We start from the raw sequence: 25,914 nt of genomic DNA, 5'->3' as shown, positions 1-25,914 counted from the left end.
CAATTCCCCACTGTGAGACCTGCTGGCATGTCTGTGTCAGCATCCTTTGCTAAGGGAAGGGCTTTCAGGCTGATATGTGGGTTTGTATGGCTTGGGGTTTTCCGAATGGGAGCACTGGGACTGTAGTGGTTATGGGTAGTGGTAATTTTTTCCGCAGGAGTGAAAGTGTTTCTGTGCCCAGGAGGGGGACAGGCTCACATCTGTGCCCAGAGCACCAGTTTCTGCATCTCCTTTTGTACTTGTGGTTTGGGACTCAGAGAACAGGAAAGGGATGCCAGCCTTGAACTGGAGGTGTCTGGGAGGGCAAGAATAGAATGATGACTGATTTTGCTGATGCCCTGCATCACAAATCATCACTCTAGTCCAGCATCTGCAGGCAAAATCACACAAGGAAGAGACAGGCTGCCATCTGGAGCAGGGGTGGCATCCCAAGGTCTCGGCATCCACTAATGATAGTGATGTCATCTCAGACCAAAACTGCTCACAAGGAATGCTGGTTTGCAGGGCTCAGGAGCAGATGAAAAATGCCGCAGTTGTGGGAACCTTTGTCCTGGATGTTCTTGTAGTTTTCAGATGTTCCTGGTACCAGTTTGAGGAGCTGTTACTGGAGGGGAGAGGTGCAAGGATGCTGGTAATATGGATTAGTGTTATCTTGTCTGAGTGAGGAAGGGCCATTTACAGCCTTCCTGCAGCTCATTGTGGCTGCACTGTTGGAGTTGGCCGGTTCTGCTCCGAGCGTTAACTACGTTTTCCAGCAGTTGCCGGCACACACTTTTCATTTTTGGATTGCTGCTTTCCCCTGAAGGACTCAGACAATCTCCCTCTGCTATAACAGACTGTACTTCTATATTAATGTGTCAAGTTGCTGGGAAATTTACTGCTTTGCAGAACCCATAGGGCTGCAGAGACCGCACTGCATCTTTGCCATGGCTCATCCTGCTGTGCCGCCTCTCCCACGCCAGGAGAGAGGAGAATCTCCCTGGGAGTGTGAGGAGAGCTTCCCTGGGGGTGCAAGGAGAGCCAGACAGCCCCACTTGCCCTTGCAGGCAGTGCTGGTGTTGGCCACAGTGGTTTTCAGGTGATTATCCTGGAATCCCAGCAGTGCAGGAGGGACCTGCGTACAAGGGTTGGGCATCTAATGCCACTTGACCTGGGCTTTCAGCACATTGTGTGCTTGGGGAGGGGGCACAGGGCATCCTTTCTGGCATTGTAGGTATGGTGTTTCATTTGGGGAGGGTTGTTAAATATGGCCTCATTTACTCCCTGGGGTGCAAACCCTTTAGGGGGTTGTGTCCGACAGCCCAGAGTGCCAGGAAGCAGCATCGGCAAGTGAGCTTTAATTGCTTTTTGCCATGGCCAGGGATATTTATGGGTACGGAGATTGCCAAGTTATTTATTAGATGGAGTATCTGGGGATAGAGTAATATAAATCACCCTGGCCGGTATTGAAGGAGCAGACGCTCAGTAATTTAAACAGCTTTAATAAATATGCTAAAATATGAGCCTTGTCTCAGGCCATAACGAGAGCTGGTTATCGGGCCATAGAGTGGGGGGGCTGGCACAGTGAGTGGACCCCTCCACACCCCAGATCCATGCTTGGCTCCAGTCCAAGACACTGATTTGGAGACATGGAATTGCTGACTGGACAGGGCAACAGAGGGGACACAGCATCACACGATGGGACAGGTCTCATGGCTGGGGCCTCCCACCTGCGCCTGGCAAGCTGGTGTATTGATGGCGCCTTTGGTGGCCTTTATGTCTTGCAGTGCCCCCCCAGATTGTCAACATCTCGTCAGACATCACCGTGAACGAGGGCAGCAGTGTGACCCTCATGTGCCTGGCCTTTGGGAGACCGGAGCCCACCGTCACGTGGCGGCACCTCTCTGGGAAAGGTGAGCCCTTGCTTGGTGGAAGAACTGCCTGGGTCTGAGGAGGGGCCATCCTGGCCTGCGTGGGATGCATGGTTGTCCCTGTAGAGGTGGTCAGGGTGGCATTAAGGTGACTCACAGTCAGAGGTGCTGACCTGGGATGGGGCTGAGGGCGCTTGTCAAGTGCTTCCTGGGTGAAGGGGATGCCAGATGCCCAGGCAGGGAGTGTCGGGGCAGGGGCACAGGGAATTTCCTGGTGTTGGTGTCCACGGGTGACAGTGTCACACGTTCAGTACATCCCCCAGGGCAGACCTTTGTGAGTGAGGACGAGTACCTGGAGATCACGGGCATCACACGGGAGCAGTCCGGGGAGTACGAATGCAGCGCCGTCAATGACGTGGCCGTCCCAGACGTGCGGAAAGTCAAAGTTACTGTCAACTGTGAGTGCAGGGCACAGGGGAATGAATGGTGGGAGGTGGGTGCACCTGGGCCAGTGTGACACATCTAGGTGTCTCTGCAGACCCGCCGTACATCTCCAACGCCAAGAACACGGGCGCCTCGGTGGGCCAGAAGGGCATCCTGCAGTGCGAGGCTTCGGCTGTCCCTGTGGCGGAGTTTCAGTGGTTCAAGGAGGACACCAGGTGAGGGGCTGGAGAGGGCAGCCACAGCCTTGGGGTGATGTCACACGTCCCGGCTAGATGGTGACAGTAGGGGGGTGACAGTCCCCCTCTTTCAGGGCTCCACAAAATCCCAGTTACCAGTGGAGGTGCAGTGCAGAACAAAAAGGCACAGCACGGGCCTGGGTGCTGCTGGGTTCCTTTATTTGATGTTACACTCCCCAAGTCTCGGGGTCCCAGGCAATGAGCTGGGGGCAAACAACAGCTTATAAGGGGGGGCAGGTCTCAAGGGAGGATACAATGTTCAACTAATCAAAGGCACTGGGGGTGGAACACAAGGGCAAGGGGTACAAGGGGAAAAAACTGCTTGGGACAGGAGGGGTTAACAACTGGTTGTGGGAGGAAGGGGTTTGAAACTTGGCAGAAAAGTAGCTAAGTAGCAAAGAGATAAACCAACACCTGGCTCAATTGAATAACAAAGACAAGTCTGTGTCACTCTAAAAGCAGGGGGAAAAAAGCCCAAAAAACTGCCAAACAACAAATCAAACACTAACCTGCAAAATAAAAACACACTGCAACAGGGTGACAAGGTGAGGAGGTGGAGGGAGGTGGCAGTGTCTGAGGCCATTATGTGGAAAAATATGGTATTTGCAGGGGTCCCCAACAAAGGAGGAATGATGAGGAGGACTCCATCTTATCAGAAGGCTAATTAATTCCTTTATTATACTATATTATTCTACTATATTGCACTATATTGCATTACATCTAAACTGAATCTGCCAAGCACTCAACCCTGCACACAACTGCACTCATCTCGTGACTGTCAGCCGACAGTCCTGACACACACACACACACACCTGGCCCTGATAGGCCAAGGAAACAAAACACCATCACTCTGGGTAAACAATCTTCATATTGCATTCTATTTTGGCACAACACAGGCACAGCAAATGAGATAAGAATTGTGCTTTCTTTATCTGATGTTCAAAGAATGTGAAACCCAGAAATGTTCTTGGGAAGAACTGTGCCTTGCTTTTCTCTGTGAAGAGAAATGTGGCGACACAAAAAGGCTGGGATCAACTCGTTTTGGTGGGTGCTCAGCTGAGGGCTGAGGAAACCCCAGAGCTGTTTCTCCCAGGGATGGTGGCTGTGGGACACTGGGGTCAGGCTGGATGGAGAGTGGAATGGAGAGTTTGTCTTCAAAACTGGGATGCACAAGTCCAGTGGGGGAACATGTGGGTGTACAGTGGTGTTGGCTGGTGGGAAGCAGAGTGTCCAGGAAGGGGTAAGATCCACCCCAGCCCTGTTCTCCCAGCACTGCTATGGTGTTTCTCTGCAGGTTAGCAAACGGGCTGGAGGGAGTGCGGATCGAGAGCAAGGGCCGCCTGTCCACGCTGACCTTCTTCAACGTCTCGGAGAAGGACTACGGCAACTACACGTGCGTGGCCACGAACCAGCTGGGCAACACCAACGCCAGCATCATCCTCTACGGTAGGTGCCGGTTTTCTGTAGTAAGGTGAGGTGAGAAGGAGGAAAAAGAGAAGGAGAGTGAAGAGGAGGCATTTGGAGAGGAGGAGGATGAAGAAGAGGAAGAGGAGGAGGAGGATGAAGAGGAGTTTGAAGAGCATGATGAGGAGGATGAAGAGAAGGAGGATGAAGAGAAGGAGGCTGGCAGACGGCCAGTGGTGGAGTGATGGAGCAGAGCTGGCTGTATTTGGTGTTCCTGGTGCGCCGAGGTGCCAAACAGCACAAACCCCGAGCAGTGAGGCCCTGCCTGAGGATGCTCAGAGGATGAGATCTGGATCAGCCCAACACTGGGTGCACAGCACAGCTGGCCACAGTCCGCTCAGCCCTGGTGTTGCTGGAGCACAGGGGTGAGGAGGGAGCCTGGGACAGGTGAGAACACGCTCTGGGTGCGTGGTGTGGGGTTTTCCCTTGTTTGCTACTGGCAGGTCTGCCAGCAGTGGTCACGTTGTACTGGCAAAAGCAGGATGGGTGACATCAGCCTGGGTGATTCAGGTGGCCAGGGCAGGAAGGTGTTTGAGGAATGGTGTCATCAAGGACAGCTGTCATTGAGGAAGGTTGTGTGTACCTGTGGCATGTCCCTTTGGCATTCTGACAAGCTGAGAGAGCTGCCACGATCCAAGGGTGGACAGCAGGAGCCTGCCTTCCTCCAGCAGGAGGGAGAGGATGGAAGTCAGGTAGCAGGCTCAAGGAGATGTTGAGAGGGAGAAGAGTTTCCACACCAGCTTAGAGTTTGGATGGGTGGACACTGTGGAGGGGGCCTGTGGGGTGCTTGGTGTTTTGAGGTGGTGAGAGGGGCACACCTTTGGCTTTGGTTGTGGGGCTGGCTGGCCCATTCAGGTGTTTTCTGCTCCACCCTGTTCTGTTGTGTTCTGTAAGGTTGTGTTTGGGTAGGGGCTGATCCAGGCCTTTCTATTCTAACCAGTTCTCCTCTGCCCTGGCCTGATTTCTTCTCTTTGGGTCCAAACTCTGGGTTCTGTTCCCTCTCCACTGCTCTCTTCTCTTCTCTTCTCTTCTCTTCTCTTCTCTTCTCTTCTCTTCTCTTCTCTTCTCTTCTCTTCTCTTCTCTTCTCTTCTCTTCTCTTCTCTTCTCTTCTCTTCTCTTCTCTTCTCTTCTCTTCTCTTCCTTTTTTACCTTTTTGGTGAAGAAATTTTCCCAATATCCAGTATAGTGCAGTATAGTATAATAGACTATATATAATACAATATGATACAAATACAATGTAGTACATATTATTAATAATAATAATATATCAATAATAAATATATATAGATATGAAAACAACTGTTATTCATATATTTAATATTACTGTCTTGTTGACATATATTATTATATATAAGCATATTATTCTTTATTATATATTATGTATGATACTCACAGTATATAAATTATAGAATATCTAGTATACATTATTAGTTTTTGCATAGTACAACATATAACTTACAATGTAAATGAGGTATTTTCTATATATATATTTTAGGGGTATAGGAGTTATAGTGGCAGTGCTGAATTGATGGTTGGGTTTGATGCTCTTAAAGGTTTCTTCCAACCTTGATGATTCTATGACTGTATACAGTAAATATTGTATTTATGATATTTAGTACATAAATAAGTACATTAAGTTTCCAATCCAGTTTTCCCAATATCCTTTTTTTTTCCTATTTCCCTGTCCTGCTGGCACTCTTACACTTGCTTTTTCTCTGATGTGAGACAAAATAACAGCACCTAAGTCTCTTTTATTTATGACGTGAAACCAGACTAAAGTAAAAGTTGCAGTGGAGGTAACTCCCTCTACTCAGAAGGGGACTGGATTAGGGTTTTTTTGGTTTTGTTCCAAGCTATTACGTGGTTATCTTTTATTTGACAACATCTGTTTTCAGGCATTTTTCCTTCTCTCGGCAGATAGTGTTGCTCTTTACACACTCCTCCTGTGACAGCACAGCAATCCTCTCACAACGGTTATCAATTGATGCCAACATGCAGAGAAAACAAAATTTCACCTTGTTTTAATTAATTAATCCCACAAACACGTCCAGCAGGCTGAAGTGAAGCACATTAGAGGTGATTCCATAGATGACAAAACAGGGATATTAAAAATCATCCATAAAAAGTGAGATGTAGGAGCCCAGTCCTGTGGCTCTCCCTGCCTTGTAGCAACTCCTGTTAGTAATGGTCTGGTCAGTGGAATGCTAATATTCCTCTAATCCTTGTTTTATAAAAGGAAGATTAGGAAAATAGTTACTAGTGAGAGAGCAAGAAAAAGCATTAGGAAGGAAAAGTTAAAACTTAAAATGTTCCATTTGTTTTCATGCGGGTATTTAGCTGCACCAACATTGAAGCCTAAATTTGTCTTTGAAAGGATATTGGCACATCCTTTGGATATTGCTGTGTGAACACTCAGGGTACCTAAAGCTATTTTAATTTCATAACTTTTAATGGAGAAAAAGGCAAACATTCATATTCTATTTTCCCCCCCTTCTTTCAAGAGTGTATTGAGTGAAGCACACTGGAGCAGTGAGGAGCAAGCAGGCCATGGAGTGAGCTCAAAAAAGAATTTAAGCAGGTGGGATTCCATCCCTCCTCGAGGATTGCGCTTTTTTCATTTCGTGAACATGTTGTGAAATTCAACAGCTTGTCTGTCAAAACTGCAGCTTCTTGGAAACACAGGGGAGAGTGGAAAAGATGGGCTCTGTGGAGAGCTTCTATTTGGGTACGTGCGTGGTGTTTCTTGGACAGTCTCTACCAGCCTTTGCCAAAGGGGAGAGGAGCATGAGTGGTTGGAAATCTGTTAATTCTTTTATTTAAAGATTTCATGTCTGGGTTCACTTTTTGATGAGCACGTTGCATTTTGTACTTGCTATTTATATATGGAGATGAGGGGGGGAAAATCACCCAAACCTGGATCTTAGGATCTCTTTTAAGTGCAGCATGTCCCTCAGTCACCAAGGGAAATTCCCCCAAGCCCCCACTCCAAACTGGGAGCTCTGGGACCTTTTATTGTCCCTTTCCATTGAAGAGCTGTTGGAATAAAGAGAGATGTAGTTGTTTTATAAAAGATGCCATCTGCATTTTTCCAATGTTCAGGGTCTTATTTCTAGTATGTAATCTTTTTGATTGATGATTGGGTGAGTTAACTGAAAATAAGTTAAAATACCAAGTGTTAGATGTGATTTAAACCAATTATTCTATGGAGAGATAAAATCTTTTCATGCTTTATTGTGCACTCTCTTAAGAATCAGCAGCTTCAGACTAAATACATAAAAGCAAGGGAAAGCAATTACATCTTTAAGAATAAGAGCCCTGATTCAATATTTAAAGACTGCTTGACTTAAAACACTTAAAACACAAGTCATAGAATCACAGAATGGTTTGGGCTGGAAGGGACCTTAGAGCTCATCCAGTTTCACCCCCTGCCATGGACAGGGACACTTTGTACTACCCTAGGGTGCTCCAAGCCCCATCCAACCTGGCCTTGGGCACTTCCAGGGATCCAGGGGCAGCCACAGCTTCACAGAGCCTCACTGCAAATATTTGAATTTTGCAAAAAGAGAATCAATGCAAAACATATGCAAAAAAAAAAAAAAAAAAGCAAGAAATAGCATCTTTGCCCTGTTTTCCTATTGCTGTGGAGCATCTGTGATTGCAGTGATTTTCTGTGTTTATTTGTGCACACAAACCAGTAATCTGACAAAACTAAGAGATATTAGGAGTGGAAATTAGTAAGGAGAGGAGAAGGAGGCAGTGCTGTATTCAGGCAGTGTAAATACCAGAACCAGATCTTTTGTACAGGAGAGAAAGTAATTACCCCCCATCTACTGTTGTGCATTACAGGAACTTGGAAGGGCAGGTGAATCTGTCCAACTGCTCTTTTGTGTCTGCCACCAGCAATGCTTTTCAGGTCAAGGGAGCAGCTCACACCTCATTTCATCATTCTTCAAGTTGCCACCTGCCATTATTAATAGCCCACAAAAAGGCTGAGATATGTAAGCTCCATAGATGCTGCCAAAGAGTCTGGGAATTGCAATCCCCAGCTTTATTTTGCTTCAGGAATGTGCTGGTGGGCAGCTCAGGGATTGATGGTCGCACATTGCTGTGCCATGGTGCCACAGCCAGCCTGGCTGGAAGCAGTGGAGGGGACAGAACACTGTTGGGTGGGGAGTTACAAAGGCTTCAATTCCCTCTGGTCAACAATAAAATGATTTTTTCCTGTTAATTGAGTGGATTGTGCTGTGTGGATGTTCTGGGTGGGATCAGGGCACATGTCCATCAGGTGCCTGGTGCTGGCTGGCTCTGCTGGTGCTTCATGACTCTGGGCTGAGCCATCCATCCCCTCAGCATCTTCTGCTCCAAACACCCCTCAGGAAGTGGCCACTCTTCTCTGGAGTCAGGCTGGGAGAGCTGGGAGTGTTCACCGGGAGGAGAGAAGGCTCTGGGGAAACTTTGGAGTCTTTTCCAGTGCCTAAAGGAGCTCCAGGAGAGCTGGGAAGGGCTAACTCATGGGGTTAATTTGGGTTATTTGGTCAGCTAATTAGGATTTGGGGTTACCTGGGACAGACTCACTTTCTGTAGAGGACTTTATGGTTACTTTAGATCATGGGGTTACTTTGGCTCAATCAACTAACATTTGGGGTTACTGTAGATCATTGGGAATAATTGAGGTCAAACTTGTTCTGGTCAGATCACTTTGAGGTTACTTGAGGTCAACCAGTTAATATTTGGGGTTACTAAAGGTCATTGGGGTTACTAGAGGTCAAATTTGTTCTGTGCAGAGCCCTTTGAGGTTACTTGAGGCCATTATTTGAGGTCAACCAATTAATATTTGGGGTTACTATAGGTCATTGGGGTAACTAGAGGTCATTGGGGGGTTACTTGAGGTCAACTAGTTCATATTTGGGGTTACCAGAGGTCAAACTTGCTCTGTCCAGAGCAATTTGAGGTTACTTGAGGTCATTGTGGGGTTACTTGAGGTCAACCAGGTAATACTTGGGGTTACTTTAGGTCATTGGGGTTACTAGAGGTCAGACTTGTTCTGTGCTGAGAACTTTAAGGTTACTTGAGGTCATTGTGGGGTTACTGGTGGTCAACCAGTTACTATTTGGGGTTACTATAGGTCATTGGGGTTACTAGAGGTCAAACTCACTCTGGACAGAGCACTTTGGGGTTACTTTAGGTCATTGGGGTTACTTGAGGTCAGCCAATTAACATGGGATTATTTGAGGTTACATTTCCATCTCTGAGGACCCTGCTGGGCTTTGCTGAGTTCAGGCATTTTTCTTGTTCCAGTATTTGAGGTCACCAGCTCCAGCAGTGACAGCAGAGCTTGGACCTGAGTTTGTGTCCCTGCCACGACTCCTTCTGTTCCATCTCACACCAAGGAACCCCCGTGTGCTGTTGCTGTGTCACACCTGCCCACCATGGTGCCAGTGTGGTGTCAGTCCCACCCTCACTCCAGCTTTCCTGGTGACTTTGAGTTCCCTTGTCACCATGAATTGCTCATGCCAGACCCCCTGGCCCTTCCCTCTGCCCCCTGGCCCCAGCTGTGCCTCCAAATTCCATCCCACCCATGTCCTGTGAGCACCTGCCCTTCTTGGCCTGTCTGCACATGAGCTCCTCCAGCATTCAGGTTTTTTGGGAGAAGATGTAGATCCTGAGGATCTGAACATGAGTGAAGCTCTCCAGCTCCATCTCTTCTGGCTGGTACCCCTGGATTTCTGTGTCCCTCTGTCCATACCAACCTTTACCTTCTGCAGCTGCAGATCTGGTGAGATGTTTCAAAGACACCAACACAGCTTGAAACATTAAACCAGGCTTTATTAGACAATCATTAACATGTCACATCACCCAGGGTTAAGCTTTAATCATCATCCACAAACAGAGAAATGATTAGTTTTAATAAACTTGGCCTAAATCAGCTGTAAATTAGAATCTCAAATAGGAGCACTTTCATGGGGGGGGCAGAGGTTGTGCCATGGCACTGTGGTTTGGGCAGCTTGGGAGGTGAGGAAAAAACCTTCCTTCATGTCTTGGTGAATTGAGCCAGAGCTGAAGTGGGATATCTTCTTTTCCCTCAGTATTTATCAGTGTTCTCTTCTTGTGAAGGGATGAGGGACAGCTCCCTCCTCTTCACTGAGATGTTTTGTTTGTAGGGTTTTTCCCAGCACATTCCCTGTTATCCTCTGGGGTTACTTTGCCTTCACCTATTATCTTCTCTACCTACTATGCATGCATTTTTTTCTCTTTCACACTTTTATTTCCATTTGGTCCCTATACTTCACATGTGCAGTTATCTTCCTGTGTTTGGTACGTTTTGTTTTCTCTTAACTATTTCATTAAACACTTTGTGTTTTCTCTTAACTATTTCATGAAACGCCAACTTTGCCATTAGATGCTGTAAATAATCCATATATTGTACCACCCTATAAAATGCTTACCTACAGTCACTGCTCACATTAACATAGTGTCCCAGGGTCTGTGTTTGTGGCAAGCCTTAGATCTTGCTCAACTTGTGTCTCCTTTTTGTGTGCATGAAGCCACCACTTTCTGTTCCTCACTCTGTGCTGGGTGGCTGCTCAGTCACAGGGGTGAACATCCCTGTTGGAGCCTTTTTAGAATCAAAATTGGAGTTGGAAGGGACCTTTTAAAGGTCATTTAGTCCAACCCCCCTTCAATGAGCAGGCACAGGCCTTGAAGGACCATGTAGTTACCTCAGGGAAAATATCAGGAAAAATCATCCTGGGGAGGTAGCCAAGGCTTACTCTAGGTGCCTTTGCTCTCAGACATGAGTTACTGGACAGGCTTCCCCCAGACTTCCTTCAGTTATTGCTGTCCTCAGAGATGAAGAATTGGACAGGCTTTCCCCCATTAGCTGCTGTTGCAGACCATGAAAAGCAGAGAGGAACTGTTGTCTTTTCCTGAGCCTTCTAGGAAAGAGAGGCTCCAGCAGCACCCTGAGTGTGGACACGTTCCCTTCCCGTTTCTCCTGAGTCCTGAAAATGAAAAGCAGCAAGAGATACATTCTAAATTCTTCATCTCCATGTGTCTGTTTCTCACCTGGAGAAGAGTGAATGTTGCAACAAACTGGGAGGAGTGAAGTGGAAGGCATGGGACTTCTGTCCTGCACAGAAAGAAGGCAGGAAAAGAAAGTAAAAGCTATTTTTTGGTGCATGTGAAGGGACTGCTTAGCTCTGTAAGCATTTGTGCTATTCCCATGGCTCACACTGGAGTTGAGAGAGCCTCCAACACAGGCTAAGAAAATCCATTCACCACAGAGCCGCTGATTCCTTCTGACCTTTGTATCCAAGATCTTAGGAGAGAAACAAAATCCCAACCTTGCCATCTGTACTCAAACCAAGGTCTCAAAAAATCTAAGGCTTCCTCAAGGAGAAGGAAGGAAATAGCCAGGAAAGGAAGAAAATAGCCAGAAAATGGACACAAAATAAATCAAGAGGAAGAAAATTAAAAGCAAGCAATAATAAATAACTGCAGTAATAAATAAGCTGAGCAGGGGCAGCCAGAGTCCAGGTGCACTCACACCTCAATGCCCAGGCACTGGGGTTTGAACAAAGCAGAGCCAAAATATTTGCTGGGACGGCAGGGCTAGGGAGCCTCAGCTGAGTTCTCTGCCTGTCCTGGTGGGAGTTGTCCCTTTCCCATAGAGAGTGACAGTTCAGAGAACACAGGAGTCACAGGCAGCCTGTGATGAAATGTGCCATCTGCCCTGATTTTGTGATTGTATCTAATTACTACTTTATTTTGTGTCTGTATCTTTATTCTTGTCTCTTCTGTAGAGTATCTTTACAATCTTTACAAGGCCAAGCTGTCTGATACCAGAATACATTCTTCCACAGTAAAGAATAAATTGAAGAGAAAATGTTTGTTTTCTTTTTTTTCTAGTAATGACCCAGCATTTTTAGTTTTATTTCCTCCCTGTATGAGGTGACTTATCTATTTGGGAGCTCTCCAACTCAAGCACAATGCAATTGCTTTAGGATAGATTATGAAATTTCTAAAAGTGTCATTAAATCAAAGCCAATAACCAGTGCAGAACTGTGAACTAGAAAATAGTGATAAGAATTAGTCACACATTAAAATCCACATCTATAGAGATACTAGAGAAAGGCACCGATTTAGCAGTGTTTGGGCAGGTGTAAATACAGAAAAGTTTAAGGCTAATCAGCATTTGGTATTAAATCTGCAGAAATTGTTATGATTTTGGATGATGTGCTGAGCTGCTGCCATTGGTTTGAGGGGTGAAAACCAAAGAAGAAGGAGCAGTGAGAGGTCTGAGGAAAACCAAGCTAAGAAACCCTTTCTGTTCTACCTGCAAAGGGTCTACCTGCCCCTAACAAATGTGGGTTTCCACTTGTCATATCACAAGGTCTATTCAGCAAGGAAATGTCTGATTATGGCATAGTTCTACCCCTCCTGGATGATCATGTGCTCTTATAATCAATTTTGTTTGAGCATGGGCATGACACAGCTTCTTGCTCATCACTCAATCTTCCCATCATTTCCTTCACCTTCTGGCAGCGCTTGGATTTAACATCTCAGACTCTCCTTTGCCTCTTCCTGAATTAAGATAAATGCTCAGAAAAAATCAGTAGATAAAAAGACAAGGAATAACACCATCCTGAGGAAATTATGATAACTGGATATGATTTCATAGAATCACAGAATGATTTGGGTTGGAAGGGGCTACAGGAGAGCTGGGGAAGCACTTTTCATAAGGGCATGGACAAGGGGGAATGGATTTAAGTTGAAAGAGGATGAGTTTAGATTGGGTCCTGGGGAAAAAAGTCTTCACTTTGAGAGTGGTGAGGCCCTGGCACAGGTTGCCCAGAGAAGCTGGGGCTGCTCCATCCCTGGAAGTATCTAAGGCCACGTTGGACAGGACTTAAAGCAACCTGAGATAATTGAAGGCTTCCTGGCCCATGGCAGGGGATGGGACAAGATGGTTTTTAAGATCCCTTCTGACCCAAGTCATTCTGGGATTCTGTGATGAACCCATTCCAGGTGACTGCAGGCCTGAGAGCATATTCACAAATGCATAAGAACCCCATTAACTTCACATTTCATCCATGCCCTGAGTTTTGATGCTAAGACAGCTGAGCACTTATTTTTCTATTTCTTCCCTTTCAGAATGCCAGTACTGGGGCTCAGACCTGTGACTTCTCCAAATTCCTCTCCATGGCCAGGGGGAGTGTGGACAGACCCATGGCCCTGTGGCAGAGTGTGTGGTGGCTGCCTCTGCTTCCCTCACTCTGCCCAGCTGTGGCATCCCATCCTGACTGGCCCCTTGTGTGCCCTGCAGCCCAAATAACAGCCCTAACATAAAAACTCCAACCAATCTCCACTCCAGCGGTGTAATCAGATGACCAGCCTCCTCCCTGCCTGCCAAGAACCCCCCAGCAACCCCAAAATGCTCCTGCATACCTGAGAATCCACATCTGGACAATGCCATTTCCTGAGCCAACGATCCTTTGTTAGCAGTCACAAGTTGTGCCACTCCAGAGCACCAAGGCCTGGTGGCTCTCACATGATTGTCTGCATCAGGACTCCCCAAGGAGGGCAACTTCAAGCGTGGTGGGGCTGGACTGACACCTCTTCAGTGTATCCTCCTCCTCCTCCTCCTCATACAAGGACTATGCCTGCCTTAAGTGTTCCTCAAGCTCTTTGCAAACCTCCTCACCTCCTCCTCAGCGCTGGCAACGCTCTCCAAATGATGGACAAATCCACCACCCTTCCAAGGGGGAACACAGCACCCTGGTCAGCTTAGGGGTGGGAACTGCAGGCACAGTGGGGAGGTGGGTTACCCTGTATACCCTAAATGCAACTCAGGTGCTTTAATTAAGCTAAGACCTTCTAATTTACTAGTATCATGGGCTTAGATCCCATGATACCATAGTTAACAGCTATATGCCCTAACCAACAGGCCTCTGCCTAAGGCTCGGGTACATAACTAATGCACATCAATGAGCTTGCAACTCACTATGAACTTCACTACAGAGCTGATAAGAAGAGGAATTGAACCTCTGTAAAAAGGACTACAGCCTAACGCTTACACACTCAGCGCTGTCACATCATCTCAGTGCTGTCCCTAACGCTCTCCTTTCTCCTCTCTCCTCCATACAGGGCCCGGAGCGGTGCACGATGGCGGCAACGCGGCGTCCCGGGTGGCTGCTGGCCTCTGCCTCTGGGCCACCCTCCTCGCTCGCCTCCTTCTCGACTTTTGATAAGGGAGCGGAGGGTCCCGGGAGGCCTCGCCGCACCTCTCCCCCGCCGCGGGCTCGGCCGCCGCGCCGCCCGGGGACTCCTCTCCACCGGACGGGCGATGGATGCACCGGAGGACGGGCGGCGGTGCCGAGCGTCCGAGGATGGCCCCGTCTCCCACGTGCCAGGATCGTCCTCGCCGCCGGTTACGCTGTACAGACCCCACCACGTGCCACCAGACTGTCACCCGCCACCGTCGCCCTGGGGATGTGGCCTGGCACGGACGGAGCCCCCTGTGGCTGCCTCATCTCCAACGCCGGGGGCACGGAGCCGTCGGGGCGGGTGCCGCCCAGAGCCTTCACCGGGATGTCCGTCTCGTCGTCTCACTAAGCCGCCTATGCCCAAAAAGACCCCAAGGTTGAAGCCTCCTGGCTCCGCCTTCAGCCCTCTCGGTCCTGAATGTCAGTTCTCGTCGCCAAAGCTCCTCCCTAAGCACCCTGATGTCGCCAGCCCCCCATCGCCTGCCTCTGCTCCTGACAGGATGCTCTCTGGCCCTCTGGGAGAGGGTCACCCGACACAACCAGTTGTCCTTCAAGGGTCACACACTTCCCACAACTCTTTATTCCAGCTGACATCTTACCCCTGTGCTTCTCACTAAAACCCCCTCACCTTCCTGAGGACACAAGGCTGCTCTCCCAGGAATGGGAGCCCTGGGGACTGCCACCAGCCCTCCTACAGACTAGAGCCTTCTTGCTGCATCGGACAGCCAGGCCCTCACTCCTTGCTCCAGATCCCTGCCCACTCTGCTGCTGCCCCCCTGATGGCAGGGGCTGCCCCATGGCTCTCACCTTGATGTTCTGCCAGCACTTTTTGGGGAGGTTTCTCTGGGCTTGTTGTCCAAGCACTTTCCAACCTGCACATCAAAAGCACAGCATCACCAGCGTGGGGCAGAGGCTCTGAACAACGGATCGAAACACCAGCGGACAAGGCCCTTTTGCTACAGCTCTGACATCCATGACCCTCTGTATCTGTGCCCCTCATGGGGCCATGAGCTACAATGTCCTCACTCTGCCTTGTCTCATGCCCATCACATGTCCCTTCCTGAGGAAAGTCTGATGTGTCTGACCCTGTGGAGGAGGCCAGGGCTCTGTCAATTTGCTGTGCTGGCACAGCAGGGACAAGGATGGCTCCAATGCTCCCTGCTGCAACTTGCCTGTGACACCAAAATAGACACACCCAGACTCTGCCCTCTCTGCTTCTTCTAGCCACCCTGGGAGCTGCCACCCGTAGTGGCGGTGGCCATGTCATCTCCCCACATATGGAATTGTGCTCCTGATGGCCTCGTGCACCATGGAACCCCTTGCCTGGTACATTGTGGCAGCCCTGAGCCTTCTTGTCACTTCATGGCCACCCGGGAATGCTTTGGTGCCACAGTCTGGGGATGGACACTCCCATCCTGCTCCTGAAAAGTCACGCCTGGCACTGAACCCTATTGCTGCGACAGGGAGACTCGACCACAGCAAGGCACTGAGCAAGCACACAGAGTGTCCCCTGTCCTGACCCAGCACCTCCCCGTGCCTTGTCCCTTCTTTCTCCCTCCATAAGTGAGATGACTTAGAACAACGGCCACGCACACGCTGTCTTCCCCCTGCAAACTCTGCTGCTGCCCAAACCTGCTTTCTGTGGCTACAAGGAAGCTGGGGTGCCAGCCCTCAGCACATAAGATGGAAAAACCACCCTGAGCCAGAGGCCATGATGGGCCACCACCGTGTCCTCTATGCAGCCATGCCTGTCCTCATCCCTGTTCCCAATGGGCTGCCCAGGACCTGCTACAAAATCTCAGTGGATGCTCCTGCCTGCCCATCCTGGATATTCGACATGTACCATGGCTGATTGAAAAAAAAACAGGGCAGGAGCTGCTCCAGTGCTGGCCTGAGGCTCTGGCTTACCTGGTGGACAGGGATCTGGTGTTGACTGGGTGAGTCCGCGTCCTGCGGTCCCTGCAGTGCTGCTCTGCTTCTCTGCTGGCATCCAAGAAAGGTGGCACTGTCAGAGATCTGGGTCCTGTCCCCCAGCCCGGAGCATGTTTATCACGTGGGGATGGCACTGTCTTCAGCCAGCACGGCACCACGCACATCCTTCCCCACATGCCTGCTCCAAAATACCGTGGGTGCAGGAGACACCTTGCCCTGATGCCTTTACTGGTCCGCACTGCCCCACAACTGCCCCCCGCTGCCACCCTGTGCCCTTTCCTTGGTCAGCCCCAAATTTCTCTGTCCCCACAGCAGAAATGCTGCAGAGTCACAGGGCAAGAGGCCACGGCGAATCGGAGAGTGGTGGTGACGAGATGCCACGACGCACACTGAGGCTGGCGGGCCTGGTGCCAGGGCTGCCCCCCATCCCATCCTTGTCCCTGGGTTGGGTGGGCTCCCCTGTACCCTGCCGGGACGGCATTCGACTTTCTCGTGCCATGTAACGTGCCATTGTGAGGAACGTGTTGGCTGTCTGAGGCCGGCCCCGCCGCGGCTCTGCCGGGTGCCAGACCCATTTGTGACCACTGCTCTCCGTGTTTGGATGCCCAGGGGGTGGCTGGGTGCCCAGGGCGGGGGCAGTGTGGCTCTTGGGTCTCTCCTGCTGATGGCCGTGATGGCCGGTCTTGAGTTTCTGTCGATCATTGTATTCCAAGGGTGGCTATACTACCTGAGATTTGTGCATGTTACATTGTAGTTGTAACCTTTTCTAATTCGGCAAGAATAAGAGATGGTTGTGATTGTGCAGTGTATCAATAAAGTTTGACGAACTTTGTACCTTCGGGGCTTTGCTTCACGGGTCCCGTGCACCCCAGGGAAGGGATGCAGTGCTGGGCACCTGCTGAGCTGAGCTGGGAGGGCTCCTGAGTGCCTGGGACCTCTGCCACTCCTGGGGTCCCACCCAGCACTTGGCTGGACCCTCTTTTGATCGTCCCCTGTGACAGTGATGCTTGAAGCCCCACAGCTGGGGGCCTGCTGCTGTTTGGGCCACCCTTCACCCCATCCATGCATCTCCCCTGGGAATCCACCAGTGAGTCTCGGCTCCTGCCCGCCTCTGTCTGCTGATGAGTGATGAGCACACGCCTGTTGATGGAGGCCCTGAAGGGTAAGGACTGTCTGAGTTCTCATCGCTCACCCACGTTCCATGGAAGCAGCATGACTGGGGGCCTCTTTTCCACAACTGAGACATTCCCAGCATTTCCTCCATCATCTTGCAACAACGCTCACTCTGACAACTAAACCTGCCCCTGTCAAGGGATGCCTGTGCAGACAATGCACTCCCAAGGTTTGCTCCTGTCGTGATCTGGCAGCGTGTGACACAGAGCAAACGTCTTTGTCAAAGGACAAAAACCTTGAGGACCAGGAGCAGAAGACTCGTGACCCTCAGCGTCTCCCTGACAGGGCCGTAATCTCACAGCAGGCTGTACCCATTGCTCCCAGGGGATGCCTCACTTTTCCACACCATCAACCAGGAGAAAACATTCAACAAGCTCTTCTAGTGTGAGACCTGCTGCCAGGAGACTGGGGGTAGTGGGACTGTGACAGACCCATCAGAGTCTTGCTCACTTTGAGACCTCCCTTCGTCTTCCCCAACGTGGGAATGAAAAGTCCAGTCCCAAGAGTTTTTCCCTGAACACCACAACAAGCAAACAGCTCCATCCCAGCACTGCTATGAGCTGCTGTGACCTTGCACATCAGGAACACTGCTGTCCCCCTTGAGTGACCCCACTTACCCAGGTAAGTGCTTCCCAAAACTCAACAACCTCCTGAGGGAAGGGATCTGGGAGGGATGTGTCACCTTGCCCACTTTCCTCAATGTCACCTGCAGTGAACCAAGCACTGGTGACCTCCATGGGAGACTCTGCTTTGAGCCTCTTCCAAAAACCCCACCCTGTCAGGGAGCCAGGGCTGATTTGATGTAACTACAGGTGCCACAAAGCAACGCTCGCCCCTTGCATGTGTCATCTGGGGATCACGCCACAATCCAAGCTTCACTAATGCTTCCCATCTTCCCATGCCAGTTCTGCCTGATACCCAGTGCTGGACCTGCCTCCACTGGAGTGAATACCTACAGATGCCCACACGCTCCTGCTCATGGCACATCCTGATGCCTCGTCTGCATTGTCCCCAGCACAGAGCACGGGAGGCGATGCAGCCCCTCTGTGCCCATCCTCCATCTCCCTTTCCTGGCTTGAGAGGGATGTTTCTCCATGGCCCTCAGCAATGCCCAACCTGTGCCTAAGGACATGGACCTCAGCTGCTACATCCAGGGGGAGGGAAGGCATTTTCAGACCATGACTTCCATCCCTTCCCAGCACCAAGAGACACCCTTACCTATGTCAATAAATTATTACATAAATGCATCCATCGAGCCGCCTCTCTCTCTCTTTAACTTCCTCTTTGTCTGCTACTTTGGCACTGGACACTCCTTGATCTCTCACCTAGAACACCAAAAAAGTTACAATTACAGTGAGGAGGTGAGGGAGAGAGCCCTGCTACCTCCATACCTATCCCTGGATCCTTCCCCATTACCCCCAAGCGTCTGGGCATTGCCCCTCCTACCAGGTTTGCTCTATTGTGGCTGGCTGGTCCAACCTGGGACTTGCAGGAGCTGCATAAAGACCCAGCACCATCATCTCTGCCATCCTGACCCTGCTACCTGTGCCCAGCTGTCCTGTCCCCACACCCTCAGTACCCTGTCCCTTACTTGGGATATGCTGCAAAGCTGAGCATGGTTCTTCCCTTACCCCATGTCAGTATCACCTGGACCCTGCCTGTCACACCTCAAAGCAACATCTTCCCATCCTTCTTCTCCATGCTCATCTCTTGGGTTACATCATAGGGTCAAGAAATAAAAAAAAGCTCACACAAAACTGTCACAGCATCAACAGCAACCAACTTCTGATCCTGCAAATGTGTCAGGTGACCTGAAGAAACCAGCACCCTGGAGGCTACAGTTGAGGATGAGGACCAAACTCACTAAGCAACCTTCCAGCATCACCAAAAGCCAAGACACTGACCAAGACAAGGCTCCATGGACAGCAAAATGCACCTACACCCAAACAATCTTGCCACGCTTTGCCTGTACGGAGCACTGCATGGGGGATCCTGTTCCCTGTATTCACCTCACATCACCCTGTCCCTCCTTCCCACGCAGGATTCACTTCAGCTGCTCCACAAGCATCCCCAGCAATGCTTTGCAGCTGGGCTAGAGAGCCACACCTGAGCTTAGGGGCACTGAGTGTGGTCCTGAGCAGGGAAATTGGGCAGTGTCAGCTGTGCCTGACACTGTCTCCATCTACTCACCCAAGCCTTACCTGTGACAGCATTCCTGCTGGGCCCATCAGTGAGGTCCAGGGGCCATCTTTCCAATGCTCTCCTGGCCCATTGTGATGACTTGGTGCTCCCGTCTGCCACCCCCACCTCCAGCACCCCTCCCCACATCCCTCCCCATTCCTGGTGGCGCAAGGGGAGAACGCGGAGTGGCCCTGGCCCCCGCGGCAATGAGCACCACAAGCAGACGGAGCGGCCACATGGAACAATCGTTTTAATGGATAGGCAGAGAGAGCCCCCTCGCCGCCTGCCTGCCCGCGCCCGGGCCCCCCGCGTGCCCCCCGCCGCCGGCCGCAGGGAAGGAAAGGAAATTGAAGGAGGAAAACCAATTGCAGGAGAAACCCCCGCTGAAATGGACGGCGAGGCAACAGGTCCTGCGCCTTGGCAGGGGCCGGTTGCTTCGTCTTCTTTTTCTCATTTCTTTTGTGTTTGTTTTTTTTTATATATATATATATATATACATATACACACACACGCACGCGCACACACACACATATACATACACATATATATATATATATATAAAAATATATAAAACTGAGCTATATAGATCTCCCTCTGTCCCTCAGCTCGCTTTATTCCACCGTGAAAAGGCCGGGGCCACGCGGCAAAAAGCGACAGAGAGGGGCCCTGGTCCCCTGTGACCCTTTGTCCCCGGTGACCCAAGGGTGGAAAGGCGAGGGGGTTCAGGGATGTGTGACCGAGACACTTGTCTCGCTGAGAACCGATACACACCTAACTCCATATACAGCATGCAGTAATGGCAGCGGAAGGACCCTGCTGGGAACTGTGGCTAGAACTCTAACAAAAAAGAAAATTATATATATATATATATGTATATTTATATATACTGTATATATATATCCCATAAAAAGATTCAGTATCTCCCTCCACCTCAACGCGCGGCGAGTGTCATCTGTGCCCTCGGCAGGAACTGTCCAGACGACCACTTTTGGGCCGGTTTTGGGGGTGTTTCAGCACAGACCTCCTCCTCATCCTCCTCGCCGGGCTCACAAACCTCCTTGGCTGGTCGCCTCCTCGGCAAACAAACTTCTCTCTGCTTGCTCCCCCTCTCCTGGATTGGTTTTTTTTTCATCTTTTTTTTTTCTTTTTTTTCTCCCTCTTTTTTTTGCATTTCTGTTTTTTAGGAACTAAGAGTTCTAGGCTCGTATCAGAAAATACAATTAATAAAATTAACCATGACTCAGAATCCCTTATCATTCACGATGTCCGCGGATGGTACGATGAAAGCGTGGCTCGACGCTGGTCTCCTTCCTCCCTTTCCTTTCGTGGTGGTGTGGTAACTGTTGAAGATCTATATATCTATACATATATATATGTATACATGGAGATATATATATATATATATGTATATATATTCTGAAACACAAATGGCGGCACAGTCCATGAGAAGACGGGGAAATCTTGGCAAAGGAGAAAACCCGTGTGTCTGGATGGAGGGTCCCACGGGAGGGAGCAGGCGGGTGGCGGCAGTGAAGAGGACAGGGCAGGGAACAAGTGCCACACTCTGATGACCCCGTCCATCCTCCACGCTGGCCCGTGGCAGAGAGCAACAAAAACAGGGGGAAAAAGTGGTAGGGGACAAAAAAAAAAAAAAGGGTGAAAAGAAAAAGACTCAGTCGCATTGCATCTTCAGCAGGAAGCCTTGGATTATTAATTTTTTCCCTTTTCTCTCCATTCCAAATTCCCGTTGTGGTGTTTTTTTTGTTTTTTTTTTTTTTTGCGTGTTTTTCCTCTCTCCCCCTCCCCCAGGTGGCCTGGCCGGATACTCTCTCAATTCTTATGATTATTTTCGGAAACGGTGAACACTTCTTCTTTTTCTTCTTCTTTTCTTCCTCTCCTTTCTGCTTGCACTCGCTGGCCGTGGTCGTCGCTGCCGCTACTCCGCGGGCTGGCTCTCGGGTCAAAACTGGCGGGCGAGGTGGGCGAGCGGGAGGAGCAGCAGCCACACGCAGCTGCTTCGCCGCCACGCGCCGTTGTTCCCGTCGTGCACTGCTCCAGGGCCTGTGGGAAGGGACAGGAACGCCCGTGTGGTTGGTCATGAAGTCAACAAATAGAAGAAACCATGAAATAAAGATTAAAACAAAAAAAAAAAAAAATCACACTATTTGGGGCCCCCGGCAGTGTTGCACGTGATGGGATTGCTCTGAGAGGTCTCTGGGTGTCCCCCTCCATCTGTGCTTCTCAGGAACATGGGAACGGCCATCCCTGTCCTCACAAATGCTGATTTTTGGGACAAGATCCTCTGCAGTCCCTTTTCAGCCTGAAGTCCCCATCCCAAGCCCACTTCCTGTGCATCACCACCATCCAACCTCCCTCAGCCCCCTTCACCCTCCTCCAAACTGGTCCCAGATTTCCAGCCACACTTGTAGGGGAGATGACAGTTATTACCCAGCACATTCTGCCCACCCCAGGGTCACCACCGTGTTGCCCTCCAGTGTCCCTTGGGAGGGACAGTAACCACCTCCCCACCCTGCAGAGATACTGCCAGCAGCACTACATTGAGGACTTGGTGTTTTGCACCTCTTCAATGTCTCTTTGGGGCTCAGTATGGGCCCACACCACCTCAAGGAGATGGGATGAGGAGGGTCAAGAAGAGCCAAGCCCACTCATCTATGGGGACTACAAGAAGTGAGGAGTTCAAAGCTCACTGTGGGAAAGGATGTGGAGGGTGTCTTAGGCAATGGCTTTCACCAAAACACCCATTTTTTCACAAAATAGTTGGCCCAAGAGACAACTAAGGTGGAAAAAGACCTCAGGAAAGCATCCATGCTTGTGTCCTGTGGAAGCAGGGCTGACCACAAGGTCTGATTCACAACTGCTTTCGAAACCCCAGGACATGTGCCCTCACTTCAAAACCTGACTGGGGCACTGAGCATCAGTAGCCATCTGGTTTCCCACCAGTAACACTCTCCAGCACACTCAGACACCTCCCACCTCACAAATCCAGGTCTCGCACACTGCTTCCACAGACATCTGCAAGTCATACCAAGGACTGACCACTCCATTCATCACAAATGAAGCCACCCCAAAATCAAAATGACACCAAGCCAGTTGACCAGACAGTAAGAGAGCTGGCTGCCCTGGCCAGGAATAACAACAGAAGGGGGACCAAATGCCTGTCCACCCCTCTCTCATCCCATAAAAAAGGCACTAGAAGCATCCCAGAGGAGGAAGGACCTGCCACAAGGCCCACTAACACAGTAGCACTGGGAAAACAGCCCAAAGACCGCCCTGCTGTGCGCTGGCAATGGGGAGGGAGCGGGACACCATGGGATGGGGACAGGCATGCAGAGGGCACAGACCACCACCAGACAGGCACAGTAGGCTGGCAGGGAGGGGGCAGGATGGGAGGGTGGCTAAGAAAGCCCTGATTCTTCCCTACACCAGTGAAAGCAGTGGGGCTGTAGGGCAGGAGATCCAGCTGGTGGGTGCTGCGGCTCCCACTGAGATGAGTTGTGGTGGGAGCCAGAGGGGCCCAAGGGGAACAGCAGGGGAAGCACTGGCATTGTAGGGAACCCCCAAATTACTGACCTTTCCAGGGTGTCAGAGCGGTAGTTGTCTCTTCTAAAAATTAAAGAACAAGGGAAAGTTAAGGCAAAAGGGCAATGGAAAGCGCAGGCTTGAGACACCTCCCTCAGCCTGCCCTCGACCTGGGGTGGGAAAACCAGTGGATGGGGTAGAAATGGGATCTGATTGCCCAAATCACACCCCACTGCTCTGGGGCCATGGTCCCCTCATCTCTGAGATGAGATGAATATGGGACCTCAGAGCTGGCAAAGCCTGTGGTTGCACCCTGTGCAAAAGGCAAAGCACAGGGGCTGGGATATGGGGACGCAGGGCATTCAGCTTCCCCTGTGAGTCCAGGGCCCATCCCTCTTGCTAAGCCTGCAACATCCCAAAAAGATTTATTGCCTGACAGCTGCCTCTGGGAGCAACATAGACTGTGTGATGGGTGAGAAGCAGAGGGTTGGTTTTTTTCCCCAACTCCACAGAATGATGTGGTTTCCCTGAGCACTCTATCACATCCCAGACAGCACCAAATGAGCCGCTGAATGAGACGGCAGGTCTGGAATAACGAGTGCTACATGTTAAATAAAGCACTAGTTGACCTCCATGAAAAATTAGATTAAAAAAAGGATTAAAAGATGAACGCTGCATTAGCCTCTCTCACAACCCCAAAAAGGCTCATGTCACGCTACCTGCACAGATGAAACCTCCATTTGTGGGGGAAAAACTCCAAAACACTCAGCTTCAGGGAAAAAGAGCCACTCACAAAATTGTCCCCCAAAACCTCACAGAAGAGACATTTCTCATGCACAGGTAGTGCAGCCACCGCATCCACTTCCCTCTTATCTTGCATTAAATAAATTAATAAATATGTCGATAAATAAGACACATTAATCCCCAGATTGAAGACACTGGTTTAGGGACGGGTGAGCTTGGCCCTATGATGCTTGGGGCCATCACATTCCTGGTAATTAGGGAGGGATTGTTCATGGGGGTGCTGGGGAGCCCTGCACCAGGAGATGGGGAACCCCAGCATGTCACGGTCTCCTCAGGGAACTGCCACCCCCCCCAGGGGGACTAATTTAAAGACTGAATGGATCATTCAATCAATTGAGCCTTTATGGAAATTATAGGTGGTCAAAGGACTCTGATTTTCCTGATGGGATTCACAGCCAGACCACAAAGCTAAGGGGAGATCATAAAATAAGCTTAGACTTTTGTGGGATGCTTCCCAGCCTCCCACCTGACACTGCCATCACAGCATGAGTCCCACAGATGAGTTAGAACCCAAGGAACCAAGAGGTTAGAACCCAAGGAACCAAGAGCTCTTCAGCAGGGAGACGCCATCTTTACTTTTAGGCTGTTCATCCAGCCTGGATCTGCAGATCCCAAACTGAAGGCTCCCACTAATCAAGATTTTAACCTCATAAACATATTGGAAGGCTGCAACATCACAGCTAAGAATGTGGCTCAGGCTATGTTGAGCATTTGGCACGGCCACCCTACGTCTGCAAAACTGGTGGAGCCAGGTCTGGGTGGCTTTGCAGTGCCAGAGGCATTGGCATCCCTAAAACATGGGGTTGGTTATTGGATTGCCAGGAAGGCTGGGGTGGAAGAGAACTGAGGTAGTTCCTAAGCAATGGCAATGATGGCTTAGCACAGGTGAACCTTCATCACACCCAGCTTGGACTTTACTGGGGGAGCAAATGGGTTGGAGCATCCAAGATGGGATGAACTCCTCTGTCACAGCTCAGGGGAACCTGGCACAGCTGCCAGTACCAGTGGCAGGGGAGGATAAGCCTGTCCTGTGATGTCACCCTGACCCCACAGCTGTGGTGTGGCCCCTGGCAAAGCCCGACATCCTCTGACATCCTTAAACAAACTGCACCCTTGGAATCCATCCAGCTCCTCCCCAGGACATGGACAGCACTTCCCAGGGTCTCCAGATGCCTCCCACTACCCTGGCACACTCCAGAACCCAGAACATACTGTGGGACTGCTCCCTATCCCAAGACACTTTGTATGGCCAGGGTACAGACTGCCCTGATCCATCCCTGAGGGACCTGGGGACAAGGAAGGTTAATTTGTCACTCTGCTCTGCTCCCTCTGACCGTACAATAACAAGAGACAAGGAGATGGCCAGGCACAACAACCGGGTGGCAAAGAGGAGGACAATGTTGGGGAGAGTTTGGAGGTCCCCAGTCTGCACTTGTCCCGTGTGGTTCAGCTGCAAGAACCACACACCCCATACCCCAGCAGGGAAATGTCCCCAAGCAGTGGCCAGGGATGAGATCTGTCATCCATCTCTGACTCCTGGAGGGCACAGCCTCTGCTCTGGTTTTGCTGCCACCTGAAGAGGTTTGACAAATATGTTAATCAATCACAGCCCTTCCCATCCATGGGCGGTGTCAGCATTGCTCTCATCCCAGCTCCAGCATGCAGGGAAAACAGTCCTGGGACAGAGGTACAAACTTTCTCCTCCTTCCTGCCCTCCACACCTTCCCATCTCCCTTGGCACCTCCAATAAGGATATATCTGCTTGTCAGGAGCAGAAAACATGGCCTGGAAGGTGATGGAGCAGGGAGCCTGTTTGTTCTCAGATGGGAATGGGGCAGCAATGACTGAGCAGCATCTCTCCTCCCACCCATTGACACAGGGGGATGCCTTCACAGAGAGGCTCTCCCAGGCACTCATCAGAGCAAGAAGATGGAAACCTGCAGCCAGCTCCTAACTTTGCATTCATGGCAGCTCCCAAACACAGTGCCAAACACCTCTGAATGGTGGGAGACACTGGACCTGGA

General features: G+C 50.3%; 2 protein-coding genes across 11 annotated transcripts in view; one reads left to right on the top strand and one right to left on the bottom strand.

Moving 5' to 3' along the window:
• Positions 1-17,026, top strand: part of LOC136565604 (opioid-binding protein/cell adhesion molecule homolog) — a 309,090-nt gene extending 292,064 nt beyond the window's left edge. For 3 of the 5 annotated variants that reach the window (XM_066564279.1, XM_066564277.1, XM_066564282.1), the window contains 5 exons: positions 1,767-1,892; positions 2,162-2,308; positions 2,389-2,509; positions 3,825-3,976; positions 14,142-17,026. In XM_066564279.1, coding sequence (XP_066420376.1) covers positions 1,767-1,892; positions 2,162-2,308; positions 2,389-2,509; positions 3,825-3,976; positions 14,142-14,242 — 647 coding nt within the window. In that variant the 3' untranslated portion in view covers positions 14,243-17,026. The remainder of the gene's footprint in view (positions 1-1,766; positions 1,893-2,161; positions 2,309-2,388; positions 2,510-3,824; positions 3,977-14,141) is intronic. The other 2 variants (XM_066564280.1, XM_066564278.1) reach the window with 1 other exon arrangement.
• A 2,753-nt stretch (positions 17,027-19,779) lies between these two features.
• The window catches only part of NTM (neurotrimin), a 390,965-nt gene continuing 384,830 nt past the window's right edge, over positions 19,780-25,914 (bottom strand). For 5 of the 6 annotated variants that reach the window (XM_066564272.1, XM_066564276.1, XM_066564270.1 and 2 more), the window contains 2 exons: positions 23,138-23,170; positions 19,780-21,607 (listed from right to left, as the gene is read on the bottom strand). In XM_066564272.1, the coding sequence (XP_066420369.1) occupies positions 21,507-21,607; positions 23,138-23,170 (134 nt within the window). In that variant the 3' untranslated portion in view covers positions 19,780-21,506. The remainder of the gene's footprint in view (positions 21,608-23,137; positions 23,171-25,914) is intronic. The other variant, XM_066564273.1, reaches the window with a different exon arrangement.

Source organism: Molothrus aeneus, chromosome 22 (assembly GCF_037042795.1).
Source record: "Molothrus aeneus isolate 106 chromosome 22, BPBGC_Maene_1.0, whole genome shotgun sequence".
NCBI lineage: Eukaryota > Metazoa > Chordata > Aves > Passeriformes > Icteridae > Molothrus > Molothrus aeneus.
Note: the sequence above shows the minus strand (reverse complement) of the source record. Positions and strands in the feature narration are given on the sequence as shown.